The 17,998-nt window shown below is 35.4% G+C and overlaps 1 protein-coding gene across 8 annotated transcripts in view; it reads right to left on the bottom strand.

Moving 5' to 3' along the window:
* Positions 1-17,998, bottom strand: part of CTNNA2 (catenin alpha 2) — a 1,475,417-nt gene that overhangs the window by 17,751 nt on the left and 1,439,668 nt on the right. For 3 of the 8 annotated variants that reach the window (XM_025354025.1, XM_025354024.1, XM_025354030.1), the window contains one exon: positions 11,407-11,550. The exons of the other annotated variants lie outside the window; for them this stretch is intronic. In XM_025354025.1, coding sequence (XP_025209810.1) covers positions 11,407-11,550 — 144 coding nt within the window. The remainder of the gene's footprint in view (positions 1-11,406; positions 11,551-17,998) is intronic. 8 annotated transcript variants of the gene reach the window in all.

The following is a 17,998-nucleotide window of genomic DNA, read 5'->3' as shown; positions in this document are numbered from 1 at the left end:
GTTATACAAGAAACTTTCAAAACAACAGATTAAAGGAAATCGAATCCTCAGAGGACTGGGAATGCATAATAGTGTTGCTAAAAAAATAAAAATTAAAAAAAAATTAGTGGTTTATTTGAAAGAAAGCCTCAAGTTCATGAAATTGGAAAATTTCCTTGAAAAAAAAAAAAGGGACTATCTTTAACTTCCAATAAGATGACAACTTTTAACCAAGGAACAAAGATAAACATTAAAGGGTTGTAGAGGGTATGATACAGTATCGTACACCCACTAAAAATCATGCTTAAGATGAAAGTTTCCTCATGGCACAATTGCTATCTTAGAGTCTCTGTGAATCCAGCCTTTGACAAAGTTAAATCACCTCCATATTTATTACGCGATGTAAAGGTTGCCTCATTATTCCTTTACCTGATACATTAAAAAATGCCAGGAAAAGCTATTCAATTATACTACAGGTATATCTTTGAAAGAAAGCATGATTTCTGTTATATCTGAAGTCACTGCCTGTTACAGTTCTCCAATTTTCTTTTAAAAAATGAATGCTAAGCCATGCAACTTCTTCAGCTTCTACCTACAACTTGCTTGGTTTTTAGGGCTCACCCAGCACTAATTTCAGCATTGCAGAGTTACTCATCATCATAATATATATGAACAAACACAGAAACAATTTGAATCTCCAGGGAATCCTTAGCCTTATGTTCTTAACATTATTAAAACTATTATTTTAAGTACCACTTTAGTTTTATTTTTTAAAATGTAGTTACTCATTCTCTCACCATGTAAAAATTTATTTTTGAGACGGAGTCTTGCTCTGTCACTAGGCTGGAGTGCAGTGGCCCAATCTCGGCTCACTGCAACCTCCATCTCCCGGGTTCAAGCGATTCTCCTGCCTCAGTCTCTCGAGTAGCTGGGATTACAGGTGCATGCCAACATGCTCAGCTAATTTTTGTATTTTTAGTAAAGACGGGGTTTTACCATGTTGGCCAGTGTGGTGTCGATCTTTTGACCTTGTGATCCGCCTGCCTTGGCCTCTCCCAAAGTGCTGGGATTTACAGGCATGAGCAAAAATTTTAAAACATACAGAGAGACTAGGTAAATATGTAATGATATATGAAAAGGTTTTCTAAAAAAGTGGTATGAAAACATTTTCACTGAAACTCTTAATTACCATTGGGAATAGAAATACATAAGCTCTAAGGCAGGAAGATTTGGGGATAACCAGGCAAAGATGCAAATGGAGACCTTTGTAGGAAGGTTATGTCTAGAGGATGACTGTGATAGACTCTCAGGGGTCTTTCTTTTAGAGAAGTGTACCTCCACCCACTGACACCCAGCTGGAAATGAGGTTGGCAGATAAATCTTGAACTACTTTATCTGCCATCTTCCACCCTTCCAGAGGGAAGACGTGAAAGGCTCTATTTAAAGCAGTATGTATATCCTAAGTGAAAGGTCAAGATTTCAACTAGTCCTATGGTTCTCATCTGCAGGTACTTTTGCCACCCACTCCAGGATACATTCAGCAATGTTTGGAGACATTTGTGATTATCACTGCTGGAGAATAAAAGTTGCCACAGGCATCTAGTTGGGAGAAGCCAAAGATGTTCTTAAACATCCTACCGTGGATAACTACAACAAGCTTCCTATAGTAAAGAATTATCCAAACTAGGCTAGATTGAATCAGCCTAAAGAGGCAAACCCAGTTTTCCTAGAAAAGGGACTAGGAAAGGGATTAAACTGTCCGGAGAAATTCTCACTATAGCCTATAGGTTTCTCTTTCCTCCACTTCCTAGACCAGTGTTTTTAAAAGTGTGATCCATGAATCATCTGCATCAGGAACATTTAGGAATAAAATACAGATTCCTGATCCCTTCTCAGAGCTGAGTTTCAGAACTGTGGATTTCAGGAATCTCCATTTTGGTTGGCTATCCATGTGATTCATTTACAGAGTGAAATGTGACAATCACTGTTTTACTTCTATTGAAGTCATTCCTTTCTGTATTTTCAACTATCCCCTCTCTGTCAGTGACTCCTTGAGGACTCCGAGTGACAAAAGAATGCACTCTTGATGAGAGCAGATACCTTGGCTGGTTGCTCACTGCTGTTATGTCAAGCACCTTGCTTGGGGTAGACACGATATAAGAACTGGAGGGCACCAACATTATCCAAAAGACTATATTGTCTTTTGTGGGGAGAAAAGATAACAAAAAATACCTACTCATTTATTTAGTACACCTACATTCTGGACTCTGTGCTAAATGTATCATGCACATCAATACCATTAATCCTAATAATAAATCAATGAAGTAGATACTAATATCATTTTCCCTTTATCGCTGAGAAAATGGGGCTCAGAGAGGTGAAGTAACTTGCTCAGGTCATAGAGCCAGCTATTGAAAGTCAGCATTCAGTTCTTGCTCCACTTAATGGAGGGCATACACTTGTAAGAACTGCACCCCAAGCCTAACTCTTCCCAATGCTTTTCAGATTCCTCATAAGATGGGGATCATTGCACCAGTCAAAGCCTTCATTGGCAGCTTCTATCTGCCAGTATAACTCAGCAAGAGAAGGCTACTGGGAAACAAAGTCCTCAACCTCCCAGAAAAGCTGTATGCTGTAGGCAGGAGTTACCTATCTTAATTCCCTCAAAAACATAGAAAAAAGCCTTTTAAACTGTTTGCAGAGCAACTAAATATGAGTTTTGAGTTTCAAAAAACTACAAAGAATAGGTTTTGTATAAGGTGTAAGGAAGGGATCCAATTTCAGCTTTCTGCATACGGTTAGGGAATCCTTTCCCCATTTCTTGTTTTTGTCAGGGTTGTCAAAGATCAGATGGTTGTAGATGTGTGGTGTTATTTCTGAGGCCTCTGTTCTGATCCATTGGTTTATATCTCTGGTTTGGTACCAGTACCATGCTATTTTTGTTACTGTAGCCTTGTAGTATAGTTTGAAGTAAGGTAGCGTGATGCCTCCAGCTTTGTTCTTTTGGCTTAGGATTGTCTTGGCTATGTGGGCTCTTTTATGGTTCCACATGAAATTTAAAGTGTTTTTTCTTTTTCCAATTATGTGAAGAAAGTCAGTGGTAGCTTGATGGAGACAGCATTGAATCTATAAATTACTTTGAGTAGTATTGCCATTTTCACGATATTCATTCTTCCTATCCATAAGCATGGAATGTTCTTCCATTTGTTTGTGTCCTCTTTTATTTCGTTGAGCAGTGGTTTGTAGTCCTCCTTGAAGAGGTTCTTCACATCCCTTGTAATTTGTATTCCTAGGTATTTTATTCTCTTTGTAGCAATTGTGAATGGGAGTTCACTCATGATTTGACTCTCTGTTTGTCTGTTATTGGTATATAGGAATGCTTGTGATTTTTGTACATTAATTTTGTATCCTGAGACTTTGCTGAAGTTGCTTATCAGCTTAAGGAGATTTGGGGCTGAGACGATCGATTAAAGACTTAAACATTAAGACCTTAAAACCACAAAAACCCTAGAAGGAAACCTAGGCAATACCATTCAGGACATAGGCATGGGCAAAGACTTCATGACTAAAACACCAAAAGCAATGGCAACAAAAGCCAAAACAGATAAATGGGATCTAATTAAATTAATGAGCTTCTGCACAGCAAAAGAAACTATCATCAGAGTAAACAGGCAACCTACAGAATGGAGAAAATTTTTGCAATCTATCCCTCTGACAAAGGGCTAATATTCAGAATCTACAAAGAACTTACATTTTCAAGAAAATCAAACAACTCCATCAAAAAGTGGGCAAAGGATATGAAAAGACACTTCTCTAAAAGAGGACATTTATGCAGCCAACAAACATATGAAATAATGCTCATCATCGCTGGTCATTAGAGAAATGCAAATCAAAGCCACAATGAGATACCATCTCACACAAGTTAGAATGGCAATCATTAAGTCAGAAAACAGATGCTAGAGAGGACGTCGAGAAATAGGATTGCTTTTACACCGTTGGTGGGAGTGTAAATTAGTTCAGCCATTGTAGAAGACAGTGTGGCGATTCCTCAAGGATCTAGAACTAGAAATATCATTTGACCCAGCAATCCCATTACTGGGTAAATACCTAAAGGATTATAAATCATTCTACTATAAAGATACACACACACATATGTTTATTGGGGCACTGTTCACAATAGCAAAGACTTGGAACCAACCCAAATGCCCAACAATGATAGAATGGATAAAGAAAATGTGGCACATATACACCATGTAATACTATGCAGCCTTAAAAAAGGATGAGTTCATGTCCTTTACAGGGACATGGATGAAGTTGGAAACCATCATTCTCAACAAACTGTCACAAGAACAGAAAACCAAACACCACATGTTCTCACTCATAAGTGGGAGTTGAACAATGAGAACACATGGACACAGGGAAGGGAACATCACATAGTGGGGCCTGTCAGGGGGGTGGGGTTCTGGGGGAGGGGTAGCATTAGGAGAAATACCTAATGTAGATGACAGGTTGATGGGTGCAGCAAACCACCATGGCATATGTATACCTATGTAACAAACCTGCATGTTCCGCACATGTACTCCAGAACTTAAAGCATAATAATAATAATTAAAAAAAGAATAGGTTTTGATTTCCATTCCCCAAATTCTTGCTTACTTCAAATCGAATCTCATAAGGGTAATTTAATCCTTATTCTTAGCATCCTGTCTTGGTTGCTAATCTAATATTCATTTGCCCTTCTCTTTACTTAGTGGCATCTCAATTTTAATCAGGGCAGCAATGTACCTAGCTAAAACATTGTGTTTACCAGTCTCTCTTGCAGCAAACCACATGCATGGTGATGAAAGTGGATATGGAAGAAGGGCAGAGGGGTGGATGTTTCTAGGAAGGAGGGTGACTAACATAGCTAGGAAGCACCTGGTTTAAACTTCTCACCTCTTCTTCCTACATGAAAATTGGAAAGATGGAACACTAGCAGTAATCTTAGACCAAAAGATGAACTTGAGAACAGATGGGCCATAAAGTTAGGAGGTGTCAAAGTCCTTGATGACTCTGTGTTCACTTTACTCTCCCTGAACTACAGACAGATATATTCCATGTGAGAGAAATAACTGTATTTGCATATTTCATCATTTGTAGTTGAATCTAAATTAAAATATGTAAAAGGCTATATACAAATTTTTAATACAATAGTGGGCATTAAATATTTAGTAGACTTAATTTAAAATATTTCATATTTAAATATAATTATATAATAATTTATATGTCATAATCTTTGCATAAGGGGGCAAATGCAACCAACTATGTTACTTTTAAATTTCTTTTTACAATAAATTACTAATTTGATTCATTTAGCTTTTTGGGAAAAAATTCTGTAGGTTTCCATGGCACAATCTTTTCTTAAAAGGGGTTTATATAATACATCCGAAAACTTAACAGAGTAAATTATAAAGGCATTAAGTTAACTAGAAAAATAATTGCACTTAATTGCTTGATTTTTGGCCCCAAATCCTAGGTAAACAGTGTACTTTGAAATCTAGCATTTGAAGTCAGACATTTTCACTTAGAAATAAATGAATGGAAGTATGAAGGAATGATAGAGTTCAAAATCAATTATTGGGATTTTTTGGGTGTGATACCTCACTACAATGGAAGAAGAGATGATAAAGAAGCTAATGTATTAAGCATAGATTATGTGTTCATTATGCAGGGAACCAAGGAATAAAGAACATTCGAACATATTCCTATTATATCTAGCTTACAGACTAGTTGAGAGAAATATAATGACATTAAAGTGTCATACAAGAAATGACAGAAAAATACACCATGCTGTTGGAGAGTATCAAATAAGTCTTCTGAAGCACTACTGTGTACCAAACACTGACTTTGTGACCTTCAGAGGATTTCAGAAGTTTCTGAACAGAGCATAATTGAAAAAACTATTTCATAGTGCATTTTAAATGCTTCATACAATGTCTGCTGCATACTAATCCTTCAGTTTATCTTAATATAACTGTTGATATTTTGAATATTTACCATGAGCAATTATCTCTCTGAGTAGCTATCACTATTTTAATAAAAATCTATCACTATTCTAATAAAAAGCAAAAGCCCAGGGAGGTTAAGAATGTTGCCCAGTTTCATCAATTATAAAAGAGAGAGTTGGTTTCCAAATTCACACCTAACGGCAATATTGTTCTTATAATTTTAACACTATTTAACTTATATTCTTCAGATCTGTAACAATCAAAACCACATAACTGTTGCTGTTCTCTGCTTGGCATTTATTTAAGTAAAAGAGTAGGTCTTGAGATAAATAATTTTGCCTGGAACATCTTTGTAGAACCACCCAAGGTTGTATTTGCTTTAGTTGGTGTAAGAAGGGCAATGACAGAGCCACAGATCATTGGCAAGAGATATCTGTAAGAGCTAAAAATAACTAGATATCTAGATCTATCTAGATCTAGATATATAAATATATAGCTATAGATATATAGATATAGATATATAAATATATAGATATAGATATATCTAGATATATATAGATCTATGAGATATCTAGATCTATCTAGATATCTAGAGATTTAATAGTATCACTGATTATTTATATGCAATAACCATCTTTTGATTCTCATGCTTAATCACAATTTAAACCAATTTTCTTGAGAATATTCTTTTATTACCCTTAACTCCTATTTTTTTCCAAAATCTTTTAATAATATGATACTTCAATTATTTTACTCTGAAACTGCTTCTAAGAACATAGAAACAGAATGAGTCAGTTCTGTTGCCTTGCAGGGATTCTAAAACTTTGGTGTGAAAATGAATCACCTGGTGTGTGTTGGGGAGTGGGATGGGGTAGTTAATTACAGACTCCAAGAACCTACTCCCTACCATTCCTGATCCAAGAAGTTTGCAACATGGCCCAGGATCCTGCATTTTAATAGTCTCCCCCAACCTCCCTGCTTAGCTGGCATGCAGATAATCCTGATCATTTTCAATATTACTTATTAAAATCAGCATGAGTCAGAAGAATTTCTTTGATATCCAGCACCAACCTCACATTTTTTACTTTTCTCCATCTTTCCAGCCCTCTCGGACCTTTTCAGGTCCAGTTATCCTGGAATACTTATATACCTCAATGCTATGGATATTTCATTTCTTTTCTGAGATATTCCTCCCTCTCCTTCCACCTGGAAAACTCCTACTCAGTTATGTGTGAAGGCTCAAAAAAAAAAATCACACCCCTTTATCATTTTCTACAAAAATGGTCATAATATGTATTTCTTTTAAAGTGATTATTATAATCATAGTTACTAGTGCACGTGCTTGTTTTCCATGCTTATTCTATGAATCCATCATATATAGAATAGGGAATATCCCATATTATATACTCAATGAATTTGTTGAATTGTAGCTGTGACTGATGCTTTATTTCTAAAATGACGTCCAGTGACACTTAGGAGGAAGAAAGAATAGTTATCATCTTCATCATTGTTCTCTTGAAACAAACGTAATCTAACTTCTGCTTGACCTTTTTTTTTTTTTTTTTTTAAAAAAAAAAAAAAAAAAAAAAAAATTTTTTTTATTTTTTTTTTTTTTTTTAAAAAAAAAAAAAAAAAAAGAAACTAGTGCTAGGAAAGTATTTCTTGCTTTGTTAAACTACATTTGATCATACTACTTCACCATTCCCAAACAGAAAAATTTAGTCTTTGAAAGTGATTTCCTGAGAAAACAAATTCTAGAAGCTAATTCTGATGTCACAATAGGAAATTAGAAGCCATGTCACTGGATGATCTAAACTGAGTCCTTGTTTACTTACTAAGTTCTTAGAATCTGGTAAAGGGGCTAGGCGACAGCAGTTCTAATTGTGGAATTCCAGTCTTTTAGAATGGCTAAGGTAATAATTTGGAAGAGACTTGAATGGCAAGAAATACAAAAACAGTTTTCCCTAAGTGAGGCAAAATATCCACTGCAAATCTTCTGCGAATCTACAGCAACAGAGAGGCTTTCAAATGTAAGTGTTCTTCATCAATGTAAATAGATCATGCCCAAATCAATAACCTATTTCCAAGAGTATATGGGAAGGAGACTTGCATAATCATGTTCAGTTTTACTTAGTGTTAAAACCTTGTCAATATTGGCTGTTAAAGGGTAGAGAAACTGATGTTATTCTTGCTTAGTGCCCAAGGAAACTGCTTCATAAAATTATCTTGGTTACATGGATTCTCATTAGCTGATGTGGACATTTCCATCACCATCTGACATTTCTAAATCTGTTAATGATACCCCCAAATAATGATCCCTTTCTGCTTTTATCACAATACCAGAATATCTCCAAGCTAGAGTCTTCCTCTTTCCTTCCTCTGCCTTTTATGTATTTCTCTTCCATAGTTGTGACTGTGAGTGATCATGCGGAGTTTTGTGTAACTGACCAAATACTTGCCTGATTATATCTTTATAATTACTCAATTCACTCACTTGCTGCCTCCTCAATTCTTCCAAAGACGTGTATCTCATCTAGTACAGTCAGCATATGATTTAGGGGAAAAGGGTTCAGAAAAAGTATGAGGTTGAACTATAAGCAATACATTTTGACACATGTTATGTCTGAACACAAGATATCTTCAGCTCCATTTACAATTCTGTGGTCTTGAAGACCTGGAACAATTCCCTGTCCTTTTTATATACAATAACACAAAAATCGAAACCATTCTGTTCTTAGCTGGCTAAAAGTATCAGCTTGTTATAAGACTCCCCAGTGCAATCCAGCCCACCCAGGCCGCAGGGATATTTATTTTGGCACTTACTGTATTCACTTCTAAGTTGGCACTTGGCACATGTATAGACTCCCCAAAGAGGTTGCACATTCCTCAAATTCAAGAGCAAGGCTTTACACTTTTTTTAATCCCCCATAGTACATAATTCCATACTCACCAATTCCCTACTCACCCACCCTTCCAAAACCACATGAGATTTCCTGCAATATTACATCGGTAATTTAAAACTTTGAATTCCCCGTAAGATCAGCTACATCTATTACCCAGTAAATGTTTTTTACATCCCCATTAATAACACAAAAGTATGGAGTTAAAACATTTCGGTCTTCCAAAATCACTATGTAGCTGCCTATCATGGATTCTGCCTCTCTTCATATGTCAATTTATATATAACTTTCTGTGTGGTTTAGATTTAGCAGATTAATCCAATGATTTTGTCTATTTAAAAGAAATGGCTCAGTCACATATATTATTAACCAAATAGCATTATATCAGATAGGCAGCACATTTTAAAACCTTGTTTCAATTGAATGTTTTTTTCTGGATTTAATAATTGTATGCACAAAATAAAAACTATATTTCATCAACTATTCAATGATTTTCCCATAAACCACTTCTTTAATAATATACCATAAAACCATAGAATTGTAGAGCAGGGATGCATTAGAATATCTCTTTTTGATCATCTACCATCATTTTACAGATGAGGAAAACTGAGGCCCTACAGATCTGAGTAATTTACTTAGTTACCTAACAAATCAAGCACAGTGACAGAACTAGCATACTAAGTGTTCAGACCCCAAATTAATGCAACTTCCATTCCATTTCACTGTCTCCTTTAGAGCACAATATATGTATGTATTTTAAAATTAAACTTTTAATACATACAAAATGAATTTAAAAAAACACTGAACATCACTATAAATGAAACATGCACATGAAGATAAATAAGTGCATGCACAACGCATTCCATGATAGACTCTCTGAATTTGCACAAGCGCACAACACAACCGTTCTTAACTCACGAAGTTTAAAGATGATTGTGTCCCAAGGGTTTGAAAATATGAGCATTTCTTACCTGGCAGCTGTATGAGGGGTTGATAAAAGACATTAAAAACTTGAACTATGATTAGACATCAGATTTTTCTGGCACTGAAGGTTTGCTTCTACCTGGGTTTCAGGGGTCTAGTACTTTTAATGGAAGGTAGGTCAGAGACTTGAGAGGGATAAGCCAACATATAAGACATTGGCATTATTGCCCACATTGCAATACTAGATTGCCTACAGGTGACTGTCATCAAAATCTTCCTATTGGCCAGTTATGGCCCTACCTTTCTTTATCAGGCCTGAAATCTTTACCATATAGTCACTTATTTAGGTTAGAAAACTTAGGTATCAAATAACTTCAAAACCCATTCCCCAACCCCAGGGTACTAAAGAGGGCCATATCAGCTATAGTGCTTTTAAATATAAAAGTGTATAACTTTGGGAGACAGGGATTTATGCATAACAAAGAAGCTATTGATGAGACAGAAAGGACTCTTCATTTTAAACTGAAACCAATTCTCCAACACAAATATTCATCATGGCTAGCTAACCAGGGATGTATATTTTGGAAAAAAAAATGTATGATACCCTCTTTACATATTTTATAATACTCGTAATCCACACCAGGATGCTTTCATCCCCTCCTATGAAAAAAACAGGGTTTCACATTCTGATGGTCAAACCCTTGCAAGAATACCCACCCCAGTGCCTTGATATCCCTTAAAGAGTCAACCACCTCCATGAACTCCCTTTACCCTTTTATACAAAAGCTTGCATCTTGACAGTTTTAATAGGTACCCAGGACAGAACAAGGAAAGAAGTGGAGAAAAGTGTCCACTCCAGTTGATCTTTTCTTTCTAAATACTAAGGCATATAAAAGAACTAATCAGTAATATAATAGAAACCCAAATGAAACAACAACAGCTTTTCATACCTCTTAACTACCAAGAGACGCTATGAAACAGCATCAGTGTTATGACATGCAACAACAAAAATGGGTAGTAAATCTGGCTGTGACACCTTGAAATGGCTGTGACCTCTTAAACTTGCAGGAGTTGTAACTTTTTTCAAAAAATCAGCATTTTAGTCACTGCATTAGAAGGCTTTTATTTGTTAACACCCAAAGTATTTGTTGATAATCCTCATGTATCATCCTCGTGTACATTTTAACCTCCATGATTTTAGAAGGGCCCACTGATTCTCACGGCAAACATCAGTAAAGGATATTTCATGACCCTGAAATCTTCCAAACAAAGAATACATCCTTCTGACTAGCCTTCCTTAGAGAAGCTCACAAAGAGATTATAGAATGGATTCATTTCACATATGCCATGACTTTCACTCCCAATGGGAAGAAAGACTGAGAAATAAAGAAATAAAAATACCATTTTCACTTCTCAAATGTGGACAATTGAAGAATATATCTGTGCTGTGGAATTTCTGACCCACATAAAGAATAAATAGGTCCTTTGCCCAAATTTGGTTAATATTAAGAGGCCTTAAGTGGACACATTTTCATTTCCCTAAAATCCAATCCCCCCTGCCTTCAGAATTCATGATTACAATGAAAGACATTAGATTAGAAAGTCAAGTTACTCACCATGGAGGAATCACTGCTTCCACTCCCGATCGGAGCTCCCTCAGCACAGGTTGGGAGGTGGGTAGAAAGTTGACTAGCCCTGCCCCCATCTATGACATCACAATCTACCTCATAAAAGGTAGTGAAAGTGCTCTGAACTCCTGTCTGATTTCCGAGAGATACAGAAAAGAGAGAGTGAGAGAGAGAGCAAAAGAAAAAAAAAAAAGTACCCTACTTGGGAAGGGATTAGGGAAGTGGAAGAGGGAGTGGGTAATTGGGAAAAAAGAGGTATATGAAGGAATTACGTGCTGAAAGAGATATACACATGGGCTTTCTTGACATTAAGCAGGCTGGCCATTTGGATTTCTCATTGGCTCTTGAACAGATAAAGGAACCATGTGGGAGGAGAATGAAGATGCACCCTGCCTTGTCAGGCATTGTAAGGGACCACTGTAGTGGGGCTCAAAGCGGGTGAATCCCCTATTTAAAGTGTTGAAGATCACCAAGAGAGAAGGCAAGGGCTGTAGCTCTTAAAGCCTGGAATGGTATGTGGGGATCCCTGATGTCTTTCTTGGAAGTTCCATTGCCCTGCTGTGTGACCTTCCTTAAGCCTTTGGCCTCTGCACATCCAACCTCTGCACATGGTCCTCTACTAAAGGGATACTTACCTCTTTCATTGGGATCACTGAAGGACTAATGCATTCATTGTTGCTACAATTGCAACTCTTTTGACTCTTCCTTTTAACCCAAGGATGGATTGTGTGAGGGACATAATTTAAAGGATAAGCCAACAACCAATGCCCTTTTCTACTTTTAGAATCCTTTCATAAGATTCTTTCAATATAGAATATTATTGACAATCTTGAAGTTTTTCTGTGTGTATCAAATATATAAGTAGAAGGAGTATAGTTTGTCTTCAGAACTGTACAAAAAAATCAAATGGCAAGTTTTCTGCAATCATAAAAAAATGCACTGTCACTCTCAGAGGTCAAGTTACATGACCCAGTGATGCCAACTGACCAAAATGTTTTTGTATTCAATGATTTCTGCTATAGTCATAGCTTTATTTACCCAGTCCAGTTTTCATAGAAAACAAGAAAAGGCATGAGAATAGTATGTAGATCACTATTTTTTTCAAATGAAAATTTAGGAGTTTAAAAACGGAATACTCAAAGTTATTGATTATGGCAAAACAAAAGCAACAGACACTATTGAAGAGCAGGCACATCCTGAAATCATCCACAAAAAAGTCAGGCCTTCATCTGCCTAGTGGAATACATGAAAAGTTAAACCACCTCTTTCCACAGAAAAAAACTGAGGAAACCTAGACATTCAAAACAATAGCTTGCAAATTATGGCATCATAAATGGGTAAAAACCAAAGCCTGTTTCTATATACAGATAAACAAAAATCTTAATTTGGGATTTTTCTGTTTTAAGTCAATATAATTCTATTTCTAAGCCAGTCATTCTTAGCGTACTAAATACATTAGTGTATTACAATAATTGCAATTTAAAATTAAGCAAAATTGGCAGATTTAGAGAGCAGTTTGAAACACAGAAGCTACTAAATTCAAGCTGATTATGGATTTGGCAACATCACGTCCATTTTTCACTTCAAAATAAATGTTAGAGACATTTAAAGAATGTCTTTAAAGAATTAAAGTCAATAGAAAAGAAAAAAGTCTTGCATATAAAAAGATGGGTGTTTTGCTTATATTTGACTTTTTCTGTATTTAACAGAGGAGGCAATGATACTCTACATATATTTTCCTTGCTGTATTATTTGTTTTTATTTTCAGCAATTCTAAGTCTAAATTCAAATTCTATATTCTATATTTTTGTGGGAGATTTTGCAATTAATGGCCCTATGACGTTTTTTCTCTCCACTTTTACATATTGGATCATTGACTAGTTGGCTTATCTTTGATTTTTTTTATAACAATCTCATTTGGTTTACAAGTTAGGGATCTTCTGATTTTCCCATTGTAGGAAATAAATTAGTCATTTACCACAATTTCTCAGTTTGAAAAATTATTACATATTAGAAACTTATTTGGATCATCTCAAAAAGTTTAAAGGTCATTAAGATTAATGATGCAATTGTCCATTCTTCCAATAAACACCTTAAGTTTTTACTACCCAACACAGATGGTACAATTCTCTCAGCATTAAGATGTTAAAAATGGAGTCAAACACTTTTAAAATATTGAAATAAAACAAACTGAACTTAGACTGTCTATTGGCATTTCTTATAATTGTCTATTGTCTCTTCGGAAATGGAGCATGACTTCAGGAACCCAATGCAAAACTAGGCTGCATCAAAAGGATGCAGAGTGGTCAACTGTGCTGACCTCTTACATGAATTTAGTATGATTGATTGTGATATTATAATAATGCCTTTATTTATGATATTGGTTAAAATAATAAAACTGTCTTTGATATAGAATGCAATGCCAGGATTAGATAATTTCCAAACCTTAGGATCTAGCCTCTTGACAGTTTTCATGAAAATTAAGTTCTACTCCAACTGTAGATTAGCTGCATACTTCCCATGATATTTCAGAAATGGTTAAGTAGCCCTTTAAGATAAGATATTAAGTGTTTGCAAGATTTCAGTAGTCAAGACTCCATTATTATAGTCACGGTTATAATTTCATTCTGACCAGACAGATGTAGGGCTGGTCTCAAATTTATGTTTGAAGTTAAAAAAAAAAAAAGTTGTTTAGCTTCTTAGCACGGAAGATTGAGAAAAGTCAGGTGGAATAATATGTGCATTCCAAAAGAACAATCTGCAGATGCATTTGTCATGGAAGATATGGTCAGGCATTTTTTCATCTAAGTTGACCAAAATGTTATAATTGAAGAGAAATACCTCAGTATGAGGGGCTCCAATAAATGTGGATAGCAGCACATTCGAATTGGAAGTTCTCAGATAAAGAGATGTTTTGATTTTGTTTTATGGTAGTGTCTCACATACAGAAATTTGGGCTGACAAACATACATGGTTCTTAAAAGACGATGTTGACCATAACTTCTCCAGGATATTCTCAGTTGCAAAAGAGATTTACCAAAGAAAATGGATGAAAGAGGTCAAGAGACAGGTGGTTCTGATTTGACAGGACATCTAGCCAGAGTTCCAATTTCCTTATTAGCAAGACATCTGCACAGATGAAGGTATTCAGAGAAAAGTAATAAAACAAGATACAGTATTGATGATAAAAAGATTAAAAGTCTAAATTAAGAAAGCTTGCCTTCAAGAAAATAGAATTAGGATGAAGTATTTGAAATATATTTATAGCCCAGAAGGAAAATTACTATTTAAGATAGAGTAAGACAGTGTGTTCTGATGCAGTAAAAGAAATCTGAACGAAGAAACTCCACATTGCCCATCCGAAACCTTTCTTATTTGTAAGATACATGGGCCATAAAGTGGCACATATTTCTCTTCTAAGGGCTGCACTCAAGGCCATATTTTATAAATTATTTAAATTAGGCTGGAAAAAGCACTTGACAAAATAATCTGCAGGGACAGAATGTAGACGACAGTAAGTTAAACACACTTTTATTTCTAGAATATAGTAAACCAAGAAAACAATGAATGCACAGAGATAGCCATCAACAATACTCTGCTATTCTAGCTGAAAACCCTATTTCAGTAAGCTTAGAAAATAAATGGAAAAAATAAACATAGACTACACAGTCTAATAAAAACACAATGGACAGAAAAATTTATCCTTTTCATGAAAATTATTTGGTATTAGAGATAAAGAGACTTTAAATTCCCCAACTCAACCAAAATGTATCACCATGCCTTTTACGTAGTAGGGATGCAATAGAAATGTTGAAGTGAATCAGAAAATATTCTTATGTGAACAAGAACTAAATGCAACTCTTTGAATCTCTGCCATTGGAAATTAGAAACAACTTACGGAAACATTGATCTATTTTAAGAAAAACATTATTGTCAAAATGTTATCAAAACTAGTGCTGAATAAAAATATCCTGACTCTGTTTTGCTGTGGATTCTATCTTCTTTATTTTTAACCAGCTAAGGTAATGGAAAGATGTGTAAAATCAATGACAAAATCCCCAGATAATCTTAGCATATGATTTTAATATCCATTCTCTTTTACATCTTCATATTATATCACCTTGTTCACATATCAACTTTTTTCTTCAACAGACTTCAGTCCAGGAATTCCTGGGGTAAGCCCCAGGAGAAACAAGGAAAAAAAATCACAGTGGATTTAAGTAACCAATTCTAAATAATCTGTTTCTTGACTAGAGCTGAAAAATTCAAGTGTTTACAGGGTTTGAATTTACAGACACCATTTCTAAAGAAAGGTCTTCACTCCCCCGTCTCTACTAAAAATACAAAAAACTAGCCGGGCGAGGTGACGGGCGCCTGTAGTCCCAGCTACTCGGGAGGCTGAGGCAGGAGAATGGCGGGAACCCGGGAGGCGGAGCTTGCAGTGAGCTGAGATGCGGCCACTGCACTCCAGCCTGGGTGACAGAGCCAGACTCTGTCTCAAAAAAAAAAAAAAAAAAAAGAAAGGTCTTCACTCAACACTTTGTCTTCCCATAATTATTTGGTTCAATGTCAGGAAACAGGTAGGTCTGGATTTGCTCTTACAGATCCAAAACTGGTTCAAAACTGGGGAGACGGTGGCTTTTAAGATACTTCTCAAAACAATAATTATTTGAAATATCATTTGAAGTAGTAGTTTAAAATTATTTTTTAAAAAATCAGACCATTCTCATATATGAACAAGTAATCAAAATTAGGATATGTCTTATGGGGAAGCTTTATAAAATAGTACTTCTTAAATAGGTGTGTCTGGGTTTTACAGATATCCCAAGACACAGTCATCCCTTGGTATCCATGGGGGATTGGTTCTAGGACCCTAGCAGATACCAGAATTCAAGGATGCTCAAGTCTCTGATATAAAATGTCATAGTATTTACATGTAACCTACACACATCCTCCTGTATACTTTAAATCCTCTCTAGATTACTTATACCTATTATAATGCAGATGTTATATAAATATTACATAAATACTATATTGTGTTTTATCTGTACTATTTTTATTGCTGTATTGTTACTTTTGTTTTTTTCCATATATTTTCAATCTCAGGTTGGTTGCATTCTCAGATATAGAATTCACAGATACAGAAGGCCAACTGTATATGCAATCACCTCCCCTCATCCAGGTACCTCCCTTGTGTCCAATTTCCAAGTTTTCACAAAGTATTACTGCTAATTGGCTACTAAATCATTCTCTGAATATTACCTGTAATCTAAGGTGTTAATTGATAATAAATTAAGTTGTCAATTATTTACTTTTCTTCTTTTAATTAGAGCATCTCAAAACTTAAAAATTCTAAGACCCAAAGGAATGAAATTTTACTGATTGAATGACAAGTAATGGCGCTGATATCTCAGGGCACACTCTTCTTAAAGCTACTAACTCCTACTCTTACAAGCAGTAATGCCCTCAAACTAAAACAGAAATTACTCCTCAGCCCACAAGTTTAGGTGTCACAATCAAATCAATCCATAGAGTAGATCGAAGTAAGTTCAGTCCACATCTCCAGTTAAGGTACAAAGAGTTATTTGCTTGATTTGCATCCTAGCTTTGCCACAACACGGTACGTTTTCTTATTTTAAAATGTGAACATTGGAACATAATATTTCTCTATGCATTAAACAATTCCATTAGATAACCAACTGCTTTAATTACATCAATGAATAACTGATTTTTTTAAATGGCCATAAGTGATAATATTGGTAAGTTTAGGGTGACCATCACAGAAAATGTAACTGAAGAGCCACTTCCTAGACTGGAGCAGTATACCAGACTCCTTTGTACAGGACTGTTTGAATTCAGAGAACATATACAGGTGCAGTGCAAAAGACATAAAGCTTTCCATGATGCCCAGCACCCAAAGAAATTTTTACTTTTCTTATTAAAATTCCTATTAATTTCCCATTTTTTTCCAAAAATAACAGTCTTGAATTGGTAAACTGTCACTTTTAAAACTCTGGGGAAATGAATGTTCAGTGAAAAACCATATACAAGTTACTTCCCTCTGAGGATGTCTATAATTTGGGTTGTGCAGAAATCAATGACCATTCATAATGGTATGAATGTAACTAAGGAAGGCATAATGCAGGAATCAGAATTTAAATGGTACTAGTTTCACTATCAACATATTGGGGAACGGGTTTTGGGGAAAATATGGAATTATGCAACAACTCATTTTACTAGCAAAGTGTATTCAAATAACTACTGCCATTCTGTAAATGGTAACTACTCATTTCATTCTCTTAGTCACAATTTCTCTACTATGCCTAACATCCAGATTTACAATCTGAGGTTTGTTTTTATCTTACTCTCTCTAGCTTTGGACACTGCAACTTTTCCTATGTAAGGGAAGGTCCTTGAAGCATGGAAGGTCTGGATAAAATTATTTTGAACTGCTATGAATTCCTAGAACACATACCCTTTTGTTCAAAAATACTAACATGCATTCCAAACCCAAATTGAAATAGCTAGCGCTTTAGATTTTTTCCATTACTGTTACACTTTGATCCATGGAGATCATGAA

Source organism: Theropithecus gelada, chromosome 13, assembly GCF_003255815.1.
Source record: "Theropithecus gelada isolate Dixy chromosome 13, Tgel_1.0, whole genome shotgun sequence".
NCBI lineage: Eukaryota > Metazoa > Chordata > Mammalia > Primates > Cercopithecidae > Theropithecus > Theropithecus gelada.
The sequence above is the reverse complement of the archived record's forward strand: the minus strand, read 5'-3'. Positions and strand labels throughout refer to the sequence as shown.